Source organism: Chamaea fasciata, unplaced genomic scaffold (genome assembly GCF_029207755.1).
Source record: "Chamaea fasciata isolate MVZ Bird 193981 ecotype frontalis unplaced genomic scaffold, bChaFas1.0.hap1 SCAF_1, whole genome shotgun sequence".
Classification (NCBI taxonomy): domain Eukaryota; kingdom Metazoa; phylum Chordata; class Aves; order Passeriformes; family Sylviidae; genus Chamaea; species Chamaea fasciata.
This window is the reverse complement of record NW_027094086.1, coordinates 119,789,890-119,808,148: the sequence shown is the minus strand read 5'-3', so window position 1 is coordinate 119,808,148 and position 18,259 is coordinate 119,789,890. Positions and strand designations below refer to the sequence as shown.

Genomic DNA, 18,259 nt, shown 5'->3' with positions numbered 1-18,259 from the left:
TTAAAAGTCTGCTAAAAAACTAAAATACAGTATTAAGCTTCAACAAACCCATTTATGCCTATTAGAAGTGAAACAAATGGCACCTCTGGGGATCAATCCACCTCATATAAGATTTTCCCAACATACATTTTCATACACAGGCTAGGTGGCTAGACTGGAATGATGGATTATATATGTTAAAATCAAAATGGTCTTAGAATGACACATTAGACATTCAAAGAGAAAAAGAGGAACACCGTTTACTCCAATAAATTAAGTATTTACAGACCAGAATATACCACCTTCTCTCAAATTTTCTTCGTGCTACACTCCCACCAGGTAATTAAAGAGGATTTATCATAAAATACAGAAAGACCAGCAAGGTAAAATCACCCCAAATATAAAAGAATAGCACTCCCCACATTTCTACCTAAACTGGTATGAATCGGTCAAGATATTGTTGAGCAGTTATTATACCTACTCTCATATCTTCCAAAACAGGCTAAAAATTAATCACCCTTCTGTACAAACTCATACAGTATTTCACATACCCTTGCATCAGCATTCTCCAGCCATTCATTATTTAGGTTATGAACATTATCCCTTTTCTCTTGATTAACTGTTTTGAAACAATTCTATAATCATATCTCCTATTAAATAGTCATATAATTTTGTCACATACCCTTTATGCAATCAGTACCATGTTATTAAGTTATAATTAGAAATAATGATAAGATTATGTTTGTAAGCAAAAATAAATACATAGAAAGTTGCAGTCATCTGTAGTTTTGAAAATTAGCTTGGGTTTTCTAAAAGCCATACTCAAATTGACTGATAATTACATTTCAACCAGAGAGCAAAAAGGCCTGGTTTTACTTTTTTAGTAGAAGATCACACTGCCAACATGCAATACGCTCAATATTAAAAAAAAAAAAAAAAAAAAAAAGTGTGATTATTATTGTTATACATTTTACAGAGTTCTGGACATAAAAAAAATGCATTATTCTGAATCAGTGGTTAGAAGGTTTATCACTTATGCATGTACTTGACTTATCCCTGTTCTGCAATAGACATAATTTTATACCTCATAAAAGCAATTTATGTTTCCAAAGGGAATAATCTGGATAATATAAAATGTGGAGTGCTACATTGCAGGAAGCATATTTTCATTCAGCAATTGTATTTCGAGATGGAGCTGCACAGTTTGATCATCATATCATGTCAGAAAACATCATTCACTAGTAAGTCTATCTAACTTCCAGTGCCACAAATTAATATACATCGTTAATTTATTTGTACATAGACCTAATTTACTGCCATATATTATCCATAGAAGGTGTTTTTATTACGTATACAATAAACGAATCTCAAAAATATGGACACTATGCTAAAGCAAGCTTGTTAACTGTTGAAATATTCAATAGCTCATGTCTTCAGAACAGTCGCATTTAGCATTAAACTTATTGAATACAAAATAAAACAACATGGAAAACAGCTATGAAGCGTAGACTTTTTTTAAATGCAAATCCAAACTTAAAATTTATATAACAAAAACACTGTACAAAAGACTGTCTTAATGGAAGGAAACACTGTAGGAATAATTAATTTAATATTTTATGAACCTATTCTGCATGGAGTTTGCAGAAAAATATCAATCACGTAAACTGTTTCATTATTTATTAGATAAATAATACAGTAAGCCATTAAGTAGCACAATAAAATTAAGCAAGAATCTGATAATGTTGAATTAACAAACAATTTGTTACTGCAAATATTCACACTGGTTTAGCCACTGATCTATCTTTAAAAACATATGTATCTACAGAAGATGCTTTGTTATCAAAAAACATGAGTTGAGAAACACCGTGTAAATTTGAGACAGCTTCACTATGCTCTAGGACCACTAGAGAGAGCTCTTCAGTTCTTTTAAAGGTTCCTGTAAAGGTAAGAAAAGTGTCCAGCTGTGCTGCTTATCTGTTTATCCATTTTCCAACAGCAACAGTCACATCATGAGGATCTGATTACATCAGTTCATAGCAAACTGGCAAATCTAGTACTTTCTAAGGTAAACAGTGTCACATACCATCAGAAGGTGCTTCATCCTCTTTATCATATCGGTCAGATGCTATTGAGACGCTATCAGGAGGCGAAGAAAGAGGCTTCTCAGACTCTTCCTCATCTTCCAGCTCTGTAAAAGTCAATACACACTGCTAGTTAAATAGTCTATCACACAAACAACACATAATAAAAGTACTTCCAATAGCAAGGAGGATACTACTTCCTATCTGGAACTGAAAAAAATCCGATTTCTCATGGACACTGGCAGGCTCCAGCACAGCTGGGAGCGATGCCGTTCTAGGGCTACCTTCTGACCCGACGCGTAAATGCTGCTGAAACCGTTCCCCTAAATGCTGTCATATAATGAACCTGCTCCCAGCACTGCACAGCTGGCAGCTTCTCACGAGGGGAGGAAAGAAACACCACAGCAAAGTAGTGCCGGACGAAGCTGCAGCAACTTCCCTCCCAGGAAAAGCCAAACTACTGCTGGCAGCAGTGACCTCTGCCCACTTTTACTTTTCTTCACTCTAATTAGGCACTGCCTTGCAAAACTGTGTGTGTATTCCTCCCACAAAACTAGAAGTGGAATTGCCGTCTGGCAGCACCGGGTATGAACCTGTGGCTTAATGCAGCACTCTGTTAATGAATTTCTTGCCCACCTGAGACCCCCAGTGCAACAGATACAAAATCAGTGTCACGCACAAGCGCGAAGGTCTGGGAAAGATATGGTGAAATCAATATTAGTTGAGGCTTTCATCTAATTAGGCATTATTTAACTACTTCTTCCTGAAACTCAGTATATTTTCTCAGATATGTTTAACACAACTAGGCAAAGAAGAGGGGGAAAAAATAACAAACTACGTTGCTCCTTAAAAAGCCAAATAAAATCGTGGTGAAGGAGAAAAAACTAAATATGACAAAAATCATCAGACCAGAATCATAAAGGTGATGCTCCAATAGATTAAATGGCCCTCAAATTTCTTGAAAATCATGTGACGCTAAATTGTTCTAGTGTTGCCTTTTGGTGTATACAAACACAAAAAGCTTTCCAGAGACATCCAAATATCCTTCTCTATTTATGTGTTCCCTTTTGGAACACTGGATCGGAAAACTAATTTCTACGAATCCAAAATAAACCCATGCCATAGTGAAAATATTCTTCACAGACATAGAAATTGCATTCATCAGTAAGACTGCCTAACCATGGCTGAATTTTACCGCCTCCCATTTAATAATGGAAATACACAGAAAATTCACACGCTATATCTAGAAAGCACCATGGCTGTTTGTAAAGAACAGCAAGTTTTCCATGCAGTTAAAAACAACAAAGCCTGATATTTACTTTGCTGGAGTTCTTTTACATTCAAAAGTTGTCAAACACTAGCTAGGCTTTCCCTTCATTAATTTAGTATGCTTTTCTTGGGAAAGCTTCCTCCCAAGCTCCCATGCCATTTAACAACTGCTCTGAATCTGAACCTGACTCCAACCTATTTTTGACACAATCCTCTCCCATAGCACACCAGTCATCGTGTTAATCTGATCAAAATATTTGCACTTCATCACACCTGTCAAACCAATCAAAAGTAAATTATTTCTCTCTAGAATTCACCTCTTCCTCCAAACAGAAAAACACAGAGCAGATAGCACAAGAACAGAAAATGTTATGCCTTATTTATAACCAGCATGATCATCTTTCGCACTGATTCCAGAGACCAGCTGCCTCTCTCTCTTTGCCTATATATATCTTTATTAGATTATACACTCCATATAAAAAGTGCAAACATGATATTCACAACCTATACAACGGCAAAACCGTTCCACTGTTTTCCTGTCCTAAACTTTTACTAGCACTAGAATGCATAAAATATAAGTGTATATGTAAGCCCTGGTTGTCAATCAAAAATATCCTCCAATCAGCTATGCTTAAACATGTTATCATTTAACCTTCATGAAAGTGCCAGCATAAATTTAAAACATTAGACTGTAATTCTAGAAGAAAACAGTTCCACAAACACCACACTCCAGCACATGTAATTCATAGGCTGAATGGCAAACCTTAGTATATTTGAACGAATAAGATTTGTGGCTGACAAGTAGGTGAGTATACATGTAGAAAGAACATCTCCAGAGGATTTTGTCCCACTCAGCAACACACAATCTCTTCTGTAAGTTTGCATGGCTGCACTGTTACCATGCTCTTCCACTAAGTCACCATACTACCATTTTCCAATTACACTTAGATTTCAAATTCAGTAAATATTTGTGCTTTATTTTCATATAAAGAAATGAAATATAAAGGCCAGATGACCTAGGAACAAAGGACTGTTTAACACATACATATATATTTAGGGCATACCATATAGGTATCCCAGACTGTGCTGGCTTGGCTTGGACAGAGTTAGTTTTTTTCACAGTAGCTGGTATCAGGCTATGTTTTGGATTTGTGCTAAAAACAGCGCTGATAAAATAGGGTTGTTTTAGTTACTGCTGAGCAGTGCTTACGGTCAAGACCTTTTCTTCTTCTCACACCACTTCACCAGTAGGCTGGTGAAGTTGTGAGGGGACATGGAAAGTTGTGAGGGGACACAGCCAGCACAGTTGACCCCAACTGACCAAGAGGACACTCCACACCATATGATGCCCATGCTCAGCATATAAAGCTGGGGGGAAAAGAAGGAAGTAGGGGACGTTTAGAGTGATGATGTTTGTCTTTCTAAGTCACTGTTACTTGTGATGAAGTCCTGCTCTCCTGGAAATAGCTGAACACCTGCCTACCCAGTGCAAGTGATGAATGAATTCCTTGTTATGTCTTTCTTGTGTGTACAGTTTTTGCTTTACCTATTATACCAACTTCCTATCAACCCATGAGTTTTCTCACTTTTACCCTTCTGATTATCTCCTCTATCCCAGCAGGGGAAAATGAGTGAGGGACTATATGGGCTTCAGTGGCCATCTGACATGAAAATCATGACACAGTTATGTACTGTATTTGAAACAACAAAAACCATGGCAACACTGCATGTCGATTCATAACGAAACAAGTTTCTGTTTTATATCTAGAATATCCAAATTCAAAATGCTCTTAAAACAAAACAACCAAAAAAAGAAAAGTGCTGAGAGCATTATGAAGAGAGAAATTACACACTCAGTGCTTTACATTTCTCAAAGCATTCTCTAGATGTTAAATCCTAAAGAAGGATTGAAGACTTCCATAAAAAAAAAAGCCTTCATTTGAGGGAACTGATAGTGGTCAGAAGATGGATTCTTAGGCTCCAGGCAGTGCCTTGAAGCCTGTGGAAAACCCAAGTACAGAACTCTCTCAGTCTGGCCTGGGAAATCATAAGGAGGATCCCAAAACAATCCTTGTAGATATCCTCCTCCTGACACCTGTTTTTCCAACTTGTTTACTGTAGAGATGTTTACAAAAAGGTGGTGCCCTAAAGGACCAATCCTATTCACTGTACCCAAACACCGATAAGAAGAATCTGTCTTTCAATAAACTTTGCTATAAGCCCTCCAAAGAACCGGAGCTCTACATATCGTTACTCGGCTGTCCTGAATCGTACCAATACTCACTGACACTGACCCCTCTGAGAATGACACTCAGAACCAATATATAAATCCTACGTAACACAATACTACATTTAGGTACCCACACTTTACATGAAAAATGTGGAGAATAGGTGGCAGACTCTGGATAGAAGTACAAGCAACCTGCACTCACGCAGAACTAGATTAAACAAAAAAACCTCCATTTTTTATTTTAGAGTAAAGAAAAATAGTAGCAAATAAGTTATAGTCTTCATCAATTTATTTTATACACTGATCTAATTTTTACAGAAGAACTGCAGGCATTTTAATAGGAAAGCTGACTCATTGTGCTCTGGAGTTTTAACAGGCAACATTTCACAACGTGTTTGTGTTTATGTACTGGCATAAAAGAAGGACTACTTCCTGGTATCAACCTTGGGGGTTTTGCCCCCTGGTTCTGTCAGGGTTAAAAGATACCTTAGAACTGTATGCTGATAATATATAGAGATACGGCTTCTGACAGCCCACGAAGAGGCTTCCTGTTGATCCTACACCATCTCCTACATTCCCGCTCAGAGCAATCTCTGCCCTTTCTCCACTTTACATACTCCTCCATCAATGCATTGCATTGAAGTGTATACTCCACCTACAGAGTAAGAGCAGTCAGATTTGCATTTGAAGCTCCATGTGTTACTCCTTGAACAATCAGAGGAGTCAGTGTTGAGCAGCACAAACCACTATTCTCTTCAGGTGCCAAGTATCTAAAAATACACCCGAAAAGCATCAATAAATTAAAGAAAAGCATTCAACTTGCACTTATGTAATAGGAAACCGAACTACAAAGCAACAACGGGCATCAGGTAAATGCATTCAATACAATTTGCAGGCATAATTGAAAGCATTGCTGCCTAATCAAACATCTAAAAGCAAAGCATGCTCAAACAAAATGTCTATAGACTCATTAGTTGGCAGCCATTCCATTACAATCACACATAATGTCAGTAGTGCCTTGAACCCATGCCAATGACAACAGCATAAATTTTGCATCTCATTTCTATGGTCATAAAATTAATGACCAATTTAAAAATACTTCTTTGCAAAAGAAAGAAAAGTTATTGCCTAAAAAAAAATACATGAATGTGTCCCTGTTAAGCAGCCACAAGTATAATTATGGAGTTGATGCTCATTAACAGTTTCCCCAGAATAACATGATTTATCTAGAAGTTGGAGAAAAATAGATTAAAGGTAGATATTTAACAGTCACAATAACAGAAATATGTACATGAACTGACCCTACTCTCCAGTTTCTGCAACTTAAACTAATCTCCTACATGTCTGATAGCCGAATCAATATTTTATGATGTCTGTTAAAAAAAAAAAAAAAAAAAAAAAAGCCATACAATGTCATTCCTCATTAAATGCTACCTTTTCCATTACAGCTTATTTATTGATTCAGGAAATAATGCATACCAAAGGGTAAATTTACCACATTAGGAATGGTGCATAAAACAAACTCTCTTCACTGAAACAAGAGCTGTGCTTCAGTTCCTACCCCTTGTTCTGAAGACTTCCCACAAATTTAGCTGGTACAAGCTCAATATAATGAACAGGACCATATTACATTGTAAGAATACAGCTTTAAAAAAATCCAGACCTTCCCCGCCCAAATTCATTTTCTTCTGCAACACTGAGATTATAATAATCAATTCCTAAGCATTAAAGATACTGCTTCCACCACTTACTCTAAAAATGTGCAAGCAAGATGTTTCAGCCAATGCCTCTGAAAGAGACTCGCTAGCTCACATCCTCAGATAACTCAACACTTTCAATTTATTTCTAAAAATGTCTAGACAGAATGATGCATTAAAACTGCTCAAGTATAAGAGAAATAAAACAACTCAGTAAAATAAAAAGACATGTAGGTCAAACCACCCTGCTTCTTGCCATTTCAGAAGGTCCCAAGTCACAGCAGGTTGAGATCAGTTCCTCCTGTCCAATCTCTGCTGCAGTAAGAACCCACGAAACAAAGGACTGGATGAAGCCATCAAGCAGACCAAGCAAGGCTCTCACTACACAGCTTTTCATAAGAACAAGTAGACAAAGCTGTTTTCAAGCTGGCAGGGTTATATTTGAGCCCTTTGATAGGGGCATCCTGTATTTTTAAGATGCTACTGACCCAATTCACCAGTCACCCTGCAAGACTGGATTCTTCTGACAATCAATTTTTCAATGCATGCTTTGCCATGCAGTCTACTCCAACACTCACTCCTGAAGGGCCTTCTAGGGTCCCCTATTAACGTGATTTTTAATGGCTTGTTTTGTAAAGGTCAAGTAGAAACTCTTTAGCAGCTACTTCTTAAGACAATACTGAAACAACATTAAGTTTGCAAGCAAATATGCTTCAAGCAAGAAAAGCAATTGCAACTTTTGCTTGCTGAATTACCTCTTGTTCTTACAATGGATATCAGGACAGAACCACTCTATGCTGCACTGGTGGATGTATCTCATGTTACTTGAAATTGCTCTTGGCGTGGACACTTCACAGATAACAGCTGTATGTAGCTGAAAGGGCCAACACAGTTCCTTGCCTCCCAGACTTCTGGGATAGAGTGGTATTTGGCACATCTTTAATGCATTTGATCGTCTCTCCAGAAATACATCAGGATGATCCTCAAAGAACTGGGTAACAACTAAGTCATTTCTTTCCCATTTATGGTTAAATACTAACAATATATTTATGGTCTTGACTAAAAAGTTCAAGTGTGTTAAAATATAGAACTTGTGTGCACATGTGGCTCTGGTAACCACAAGATACTGACTCCCTTTCTCAAGTCCAAAGAGATTTCTACTTGCTGCCATTCCCTGAAAAAGAGTGTACGGAGAGTGAAAAAAAAAAAATGAACTCTGTACAAAAACAGAAAAGAAAAAAAAAATACAAAATACAAATCCTTTGCATATAGTGCTACTCTAACAGCTTGACTATTTCCAGGAAGCAGAGGTTTCAGGCTCCAGACACACTCTGCTCTGCCAAGAGCTAGAAGCATCTGAGTCATCTAAAGGTTTCCTACAGGTGCTCCCAATAATTACACAGTGAATAACACCAGTGCTCTAGAGACACAGATTTACCCTCTATTATATTACAGTGAAATAAAAACGCAAGTGGACCATCATCAGTTTTTATCAGAGTGAAAAATGCTAGTTAGAAAATGTCATGTCATACTTTTCTGCATAATTTAGTGCTGCAGATCAGATACGAGGTGCAATGAGTGCTTTATGGGGAACTCATTCTGCAAATTCCCATAGTGTGACTCGATTTGGCTAGTACTTTTGGTGTCTCACTTTCAACATTGAGCCAAAATATTTTGTAAAAAGTTATTAAAAATACATATTTTACTAAAATAAATGCATACAACAGATGGCAAGTGAACTTCAAACACAAACACAGTTTCTAGAGCTTAGGGTGCTTCTGCCAACTTTAGCACTATTTTTAGCATAAATTGAAAACAAGGTTCTTTTAACTAAACATTTTGGCAGTCACAGTATTGATTCAATTAATCTCAAAACAGAGAAATGCCAAAAACTGTATTAAGTCAGAATCTTTGTCAAAGTTCAGACTTTTATACCTTTAGTGGAATATTAGTCTTATAAAAAATGAATCCAATTTTTATGCAAATTACCTTTGTTTTCAAGTTTCTTCCAAATTCTAGGATAGGTCACTGAGTGTGATTACAGCTTTTTAGTTTTGCTTAAACTGCTTAGATAAATAGTCAAATATTTCAAATTAAAAGAAAAAAAAAAGGCAGCAGTGTCTAAGAGAAAGACTTTTCTACAGAGTTCTTCAATTTAAAAATAAAATAGGTACAATAAATGTCTAACAACTTTAAAAATAAAATCTGATGAATGACCAGTGGATTGGATATAAATATAACTGCACATTTTTGGTCATAAGAACAACATGGACTTTCTTTATCCATAAATTAACAACACACTTAACTGTAAAAGTCAGTGTTAAATCAGGTAACACATCACACACAAGAATTAAATATCTTCCCATACAATTAATTTTGTGTCTTTCATTTGCACATGTACCCACTTCTCCTAAAAAGCTTCTTTTTTTTTTCAGTCTATATTGACACAAAAGATGCTTTTGTCAGCACATTTACTGACTTGACAGACAACATCAGAAGGCTTCTTTCTAGGAGGACTCAAGGAAGTCCCCAAATTCATCAATCTGGTTGCAAAGAAATATGTATGCACTTCCTGAGAGAGACACACATGGGTGACTACAGTTTTAAGGAGCCTGGTTCTACTGGCATGCATGCTCTTCAATTTTTTTTTTTTATTATTATTATTATTCTTTCAAACCTCCTTGCTTTATCCATTTGGATAGGCAGGTTTCTGTATGCTATTGGCCAAAGCCCATAAAACAAGAGTTTACAAATAGCTTAGTCAAACCAGCTAGTCACTATGTGCAAAGTCAGTGGAACTTCAAAAACATTCAGTGATGAAAGGGAGTGGAGTGGAAAGTATGCCCACAACACATCCTTGTGGAACAACTCAGAAGCTGAAGGAGCCACTGTTTGAGAGAGCAGAGTCAAGTATCATTATGTCCTACAGGAAATATAAGAATTTTGAAAGTGTTAGTCCACTTCTTTCAGCCTCCAAAAATACTTCTGGATGCCTCTGAAAGGATGACAGGTCACAACTCACAAGATTCTTGGAAACAGCTGATGTAGTATAAATACTATATCATGATAACATACCATGACAGTATGCACCATTTTTCACCTTCACTTTCAGCTAGAACAGAGATTATTTTATTTACATTTTAAAAATGGAGTGACTGCTACCACAAAACCAAGAACAGCAAATATGGAGTTTAAATACACACAGTAGTTTTTATTCTTCCTAGTATGTTTCAGCGTAGTTTCCACATTCCTGCTCCCACCCCTCCTTTTTTTCCTGTAAAATAATATCCTTTTTTCACCTAATACATTGAGATATTTCTTCTTTCTCTGGAGAGAGTAGAACTGACCATCAGCATCTTCTGAGTTTTCAATACTTTCCAAATTTTCCATTTTTCAAATGTCTAGGTGGACACAGAGGTATGAAAATGGGCACAAAAGTTGACCTCCCTCAGCTGCTGTCACTGCTTTGTTACACTAGGAGCTGGCCAAGAATCTGACTGCTTATCTCCATGTGAGTCCTTTGTTCTACACCTACAAAAGTCACGCCTAATTTGTACAGTCCTAAAGTAAGAATGACACAACCAAATAAAGTTTAGCACACACTTCTTGAACTCTGGAAATTACACCAACCACTCATACCACTGAATCACATTCCTTCAAAAAATTTGCAAGTGGAGGTTCCTATTTCTCATCACTGTTTTATAATCCTGCATGCAGAAAATGCACATTAATTTGGAGAAATGTATCCTTGCTTGCAGAAAACAATGGTATAACTTTCATTATATTGAAAAATACTGAAAACTAAGGTGTCACTGTCCACAAGCCTCAGCATTTATACACAGTTCTACTACCTGAACCAGAGATATATCACAACAATCTTTAAAAGGCAATATATCCTTCTTAAAAATCAAATGTACTCTAATAAAAAGAGTAAGAATGAATATAATTTTCACAGAAATCACAGCAAGTTATGCAATAACAATTACAGACTATACAAATCAAATCATCCATTTTGCTAGAGATAATGAAATCTCATTTTTGTTAATAATTTGTTGAACTGGAAAAGAAATTCTGAATCAAATTACCAATGAAGAAAGTAAATAGACTAGAACTTTCTTGACCTTCAAATTACACAAAGCAGTAAATGCAAACTCTGCTTTTTGTAGGCAACTCTCATGCCTATTACAGAGTCAGTGCCTCGGGAAGTTATTAAATCTTCAAAAACACACTCTTCCAAAGCAAGACAGGTTTGCAATGAAACAACCACCTCGCCTAATTTCATATTAGTAATATTCTTAACAAAATAACATTTTACTTCCCCACACTCAGTTCTGCTGGACAGTGAGGAGAAGAGGAAAACTACATTTTATCTTCTGTAACAGTCCTGAGGTGCAGTATAAAAAACAGCAAATTATTGCAATACAATTTTTAAACAATCGCATATTTGGAGTTTACAGAATCTTGGCAATCTTGACTCTTTGGGAAGTTTCAAGTTGCACTGTCCCTTTCAGTTGAACTGTTATGGCTGCATAACTTGATTTAAACAGGCATAAGAAATGTATGAACATGTTGTGCCTTGTTACAACATTACTTGCCTAATATGACTTGCATATTTTCACTTTCTCAGGAGGCACGCTGCAGCCTACACATTTGAACCTCCTTGTCCAGAAACAGACAGTTCTTCAACCGCTGCAAAAAGTGAAGCTTTGCATAGGCTTTTTTGACCTCGCACTGTGACCCTCATACCAGCATCCACAGGCTATAGGTCATGACCTCAAGAATTAGCATCATGGAAATAAGAGCCCTTCCAGGTTTAGTTACAGAACAGAACACTGTAGCAACAAACCCTTCAGTCTTCTCTAAATTGAACTCTGCAGCTTTGTTTAAACTCCACTAGAAGACAATAGATAACCCACACTTCAGTTTTCATTACTCGCACACTAAATCATCTCCTCTCCAGCTAAAGGTCTGAGCTCCCACTGCACTATGAAAACATTCATTCAGTGTGGATCGAAAGCCAATATCATATTGCCACGAGATGATCCTATTAAAAGGTTAAAGAAACATCACTATGGAATTGAAGACTCTTGCAACGTTAAGAAAAAAAGCCGAAATAAGTAACCCCTGCTAAAATTTTAATCTCCTAAGCAGGGTACTTGGCATACGCTTCCTCTGGAAAAAATAAACCCACATCGCATGGTCTTTCGCAAGGCTGCACTCTTGCGAATAAGCTCCATTACACTAAATTTATAACAAATAAGCTCCATAACGAGCTCCATTATACATCAAATCCTGAGCGACGTTTCCAGACCGATCTTTCCATCAGCGAGCGCTCGGCGCTGCGCTGGCTGCCGGCAGCGGCCCCGCTGGATGTGCGCGCCCGGGCGGCTGTTCCCCGGCAGCCGCAGCAGGGGGCGCCAGTCCCCTCGGCCTCGGGCGGCCGCGGCGGTGGGAAAGCCCCGCGGAGGGAACGGCGGGGAAAAGGGCAGGAGACTCACCTTCCTCCGGGAATCCGTGAGGGTAACTGCAGAAAAAGAAGAAGAAACGTCATAAAGCAACGCACACTTGCAAACCCACGGCGCGAGGACACGGTACAAGAACATCAACCGGTTTTCAACAAGTTTTGTGGTGGAAACTCAGCGCTGCAAGTTTTCCTTGAAAATTCTGAAGTCTCTGTCTTTGGCTTTAAAGTATTTACTCAGTTTTCCTTTTGCCTTTGCAGCTGAGAGAATCCTCAGTCACTTCAAGGAATACTTAAAAAAAGCCAAATCCAAACTTTTCTAGGAACACATCTGCTCAGGTATCTTAAGGTATAAAAAAAACCACACAAAAGCATCTTTAATTTTACTGAACCTTCTAAATGTTAACAAATTTCAAAAAGTTTTGTGAGCAAGTAAAACCATTAAGCATATTTTGAAATAAACCAGTAGTTCAATAGGAAAAGGGAAAAAATCAAAAATAGTGGGTATAGCTGCAGTAAATTTGCAGAAATCCAAATGAAAATGTATGAATAATTAACCAGAAAGATAAAAGCTAACACATGCCTAAATAAAAATTCCTTTTCAAATAAGGAGATCACAACTTATATAATGCCTAGAAAACAAAAAAAAAATTATCATGCCAAAGGGAAAACAAACTTTTTATACTGTTTCTTCAGAGATAAACCTTGATATTTTAGAAACAAAATAGGATGCAGTTTGATGATACAGACAAATTCTCAGGACAGAGTTATGTAGAATGGCATTCAAGAAGCATTCATGGACTATGAACTAACTGGCAAATAAAATGCAGCTGCCGAGATCATCTTTAGGAACAATTAGCAGTAGTAAGGATATCAAGTTAGTCAATAAGGAGATGCAGGCAAGAAACGAGCAGAAGAGAAAGGAATGGTCTAGAGATAAGAAACTGAGAAATGCAAAGAGAGATAAAAGGCCAGATCTAAGAAATCCAGTGTAGCAAGTGGCAGTAATAGACACAGCCCAACATGTGGGATGTTAAAATCAAAGAAGACTACAATGTGCATGTATTTTGTAGCCTGCAAGAAAAGCAAAACACTGTTAACAGTGAATAATATTACAGGAAATGAGGAAGGCATTAGAAATTAAAATAGGATGTGAAACCACGGGGTCACATAAATGAATAGCAAAAGATTCAGTGTCAATATGCTCATAAATGCAAGTTCCCTCCCTTTGGTATTTAATCGTCCAAAAAAAGCATCAGTCAGTTAAGAAAAAAGTCAGTAGCACTATACCTGCAAGCCATCTTGTACAGTCACAGTTCACTCAATAACCCAGAATGGAAAACGCAGGAAAGAACAAAAAAATAAATAAAATACTGCTTTCTTAAAGGAGAGTATTAGGAGGAGCTGGTTCCCTAAGCATTTACAGCTTGAATGAAAGGGACACAAAACTTCAAATAGAAGATTTTGGGACAGATGTCATATCTCCCTCCAGTTAGCGCCCTCACCAGATGATTGTGCTGTCCTTGAAATTATAAACAAGTTGCCACAGGGGCAGAAGCATGCCATCAATGGAACGCTTAGGAGAGATTACACAGGAGTGATCACTAGAAAAACACTACGAAAACAACAATGTGAAAAGAACAGCAAGTACGAGGCTAAAAACTAGTTGATAAGAGTAATAAGTAGATTCGTCAAAGAAAATTCTGTAGTGGAAATGAAAGTACAGCTAAATCTCTTCAGCTGAATTGTTGACTGAAATTTACACACCATAGAACTCTCTCAAATCATCCTTGTTATTAAAACAAAAACACCCACAGCCCTCTGCTTTGTCTGTCATAGCAGTTTGCTAAAACAAACTTACGATTTATAAATAATTTTCAGTTATATTTCAGTTTTCTATTAGCGAGCTAAACAACAGAATATGTAGTAAAGCAAAGTCAGCAAGGAATTATGCTGTCTTACACCAGGTGAGTATGGTGATAGGAAGCTCATTCATATCCTCAATACATTATATTTCTCATGTTTTAATGAATCTTACCAAAGCAGAGGTGAAGGCAAGCTCGGCCCAACTAGCTTGCAATCAGGTTTCAGAATATTAAGCAATTCAAATGGGACAAATCATTCTGATCCCATTTCTTACCAAAATGTAACAGTTTTGAGAAGAAGTCTTGAACCCCTACAGATTTTTTGAATAAATCAGGACCTAGATAGATTTTTTAATTGTTAATACAGTTAATGTTTATTAAAAGATTGCAAAAAACTTTAAGTTATAAGTAAGTGACTTTGTAATATATTAAAGCCATGAAGTTCACTTACCTTGCCTTAATATCCTTTATCTTCTTAAGAAGAACTTCCCTTCTTTCTTTTGCTTTCTTGGATAGATTTTCTCCTTTTAATGTTTGGAAAACAAATATTTCAACATCTAAATGAAAAAGAAAAATATATACACCTCAAAAAAAGACAAAACACTGCTTTAATGAGTTTGTCCTGATACTACTGTGAAAAAAACTAAGAAAATTCTTTTCAGCCCCACTCACAGCATAGTTAACAGACATTTTAGATTCTAAATGGGATACATTTGTTCTCTATCTACTTATGCTTAGCACAGCAAATCCTTTGGTGACATTTGATTCTTGCTCACTTAATTATGCTACGTAAGTCCTAATAAATTGCAGTCCTATAGCAATTACTTTCCATCATCTAAAGTAAAAGACAAAGCTAAAACATGGAAATAGCCTTTATGCATATATTACTGCCATGTTATTTCGGAAGTTCAAGTTCCAAAGATGGTTGTGTAATTCATTATTTCAGCAGTAACACTTACCCATATACTAATTTAGCTCACTTACTGGTTATAGTATTTTCAAGTGTTCTCACAATGCCTCTGAAATCACTGATTGACTAAAGATTCATATCCAAAGCAATCCTGAAAACAATTACGTAGGCACAATAATCATATCAAAGGAGTCAAGCTCAACAGTGTACTTTAAATTACGCACACCTGCTCTTGTAGAATCACAAACTAAGGCTGTAGCCTGCACTGTTAAGTTTTAATTCTTACTCAGATGACACTTTCATGTAGAAACAAAGCATTCCATAAAAGTTACCACAGTTCTTTTAATATGGAAAATATCCTTTCCATAGGATAAAAAGAATGCAGTGTATTGAATTTGTGGGAGTGTAACTGCCCCAGTAGTATGTTTTCCTGATTAACAAAACAATGGCAAAAAGCAACTCTAAAAGTTTCTTAAGGTTACCAATCAACATACAGTTATCCCAAAAACAGAAAAGGAGAAATACAACCAAAAAATCCTGCTTGTGAACATAAATATACCTGCATGGGTAACAACTGATCATTGAATAAGAGAAAGCATTTGTAGGTAACGAAACACCTTCTCACAGTGCCTGCCCACCCCCACAGACACATATGTACACATTGGCTCCCTCTATATAGATGCAAATGCATATGGATAGTACTATTTTAATCCTCTCTCTTCCAGGCAGATGAGACATTCCATTTTAATACAGAAACATAAATAACAGCCAATTAAGTACACAACAGTCTACCTGCAAAAATTTACATGAATATTTACTGCAGATTTCCTAAATGAAAAACTTAACTGCCTGCTTTTTCCTTTAGAAAACAGAAATATATCACCCTGTGTATTACAGGCCGCAAGAAAACAAGTCAAAAGTTACCCTCTAAGAACACTAACACAGGTATTACAAAAATGTTCTTCTTTACAAATAATTCACTAGATTATTATTTAGATGTTTAGATTACTGTCCTCACAGAGTGTGGCAAAAATATTCATTTTTTACAGTATTTTAGAGTTCTGAAGAATGATATTGATCCTCTTCTCTCCGTAAGACAGAGAATCTTCCCCATTACATTTTCCAAAGCAATCCTGAATGGGAGAGACCTTCACTCAGTTCTGTGGCACTCCTACTTTAAAAGGACAGAAGGAAAGGCACTTAACATGTATTAATGAATCCTCCAGACATACCCCCAACAGCCTTTATGCTGTACACCAAGAATGCCCACAGGGATTTTTTCCAAACCCATAGAAAAAGTACACATCTTTGTAAATTCCAGTGATTGGAATTGCCAATCAAGATGGCAGATGAGAACCCACAGAACCCAATGATATTGACCAACTACAAAACTAAGGTCAAAAAGCCTGATATTTTTACTATTCAGAGCAAAAATCAAAACAGTTCAAAACAAATCAACAGTTTTTCTCTCAATGAAATATAACAGGACTTTCTAGTACAAAACAAGCTTTCCCTTGGAGAGGGAATGCCTAATTAAATATTTATTTTTCCATACTTTTATGTATTTATTTTAAAAATTGGATAGCAGCTTCAAAGTTCCACCCAGGCAACCATGTGCAAAACTTCAGAGGAATTAGTCACATTTATAAATCAGGAGCAATATTTGCATGGTAGCCTTTGGACACTAATTAATCACAAAACTTGGATTCAGAAGTCTTCATTTAAACTCAGTGGGATTCTTTACTTCTTGGAAAAGCTCAACCCAGATGAGAATTCTGCTGTCTCAGATTCTGACTGTCAAAACTTTATTCAAATACAAATGTTGAAATAACACAATTAAGGAGTATGTGGGGAAGAGAAACCAAGTTGATTATTATAAAAAAAAGGATTGTCACTTCTGGCTTAAAATACACTGGATACAAAAATTTGAGGACTAACTACATTGCTGACAGATTTTGTTTGTTTTCCAGAAAACCCTGGACTCCAAAAGCAGAAAAAATAGAGAATTTTCAACCATGGAAGGACAGGGCAGAAGCAGATCCCCCACTTACTCTCAGTCTAAGCAGAGTTGGAGGAGAGAGGCAGAAAGAGAGCAACCATACACAAGTTTGCAATTTCTAAAGAGCAGCAGTTACAGAAGACATCCCAGGGATGGCTTCCCTCTCACATGAGTATGTGAAACAAGTTCTCCGAGCTTCAGTGTACCCACAGTCAGGGTGTACTGTTTTCATCATGGAACACTAACACTATTACTTCCATATGTCCAGAGATACCATATGGCTTGATTCATCACAACCCCAAAATATGAAGACAGACCTGACATACACATGATGCTAAAGAAGCAGTTTACTTGAAAATTACATTTTACTGTATCATAGATTTTTCTTATCTACTAACAATTGCACAGTACGTTATGTATCTTTTTCTAATCTACTGTTGTAAATCCATCCAGGATGTACCAGATGCACAAGATGAGTAACACCCTTAGCTTCTCTGGACAAGAAGCCAGTAAGTCATCTAAGTTATGATCATCTCTTCATTTCCTGTCCTTCCACACTGTGGAGGAACATGGACTGCCTTAACATAAGGAAATGTTCCTGTAATTTCTCTAACCTTCCACAAAGTGATTTATGTAGGAATTAGAACAGAACTTGGGACTTCAGTATGGCACATCCAAGTTTCATACAGTAAACTTCAAAGAGAAGCAGCAAAACCATTTCTCACCACTATCCTAGTGACTTACTTGCTCTCCCCTCTCCAGGATGAT

General features: G+C 36.8%; 1 protein-coding gene across 2 annotated transcripts in view; it reads right to left on the bottom strand.

Annotated features, from left to right (window-relative positions):
- SKAP2 (src kinase associated phosphoprotein 2) overlaps nucleotides 1-18,259 on the bottom strand; it is a 121,717-nt gene that overhangs the window by 96,190 nt on the left and 7,268 nt on the right. The window contains exons 2-4 of one of the 2 annotated variants that reach the window (XM_066195407.1): nucleotides 15,034-15,139; nucleotides 12,755-12,780; nucleotides 2,063-2,167 (exon numbers count right to left, since the gene is read on the bottom strand). In XM_066195407.1, coding sequence (XP_066051504.1) covers nucleotides 2,063-2,167; nucleotides 12,755-12,780; nucleotides 15,034-15,139 — 237 coding nt within the window. Of the gene's footprint in view, nucleotides 1-2,062; nucleotides 2,168-12,754; nucleotides 12,781-14,007; nucleotides 14,224-15,033; nucleotides 15,140-18,259 lie in introns of those variants that run through there. The other variant, XM_066195413.1, reaches the window with a different exon arrangement.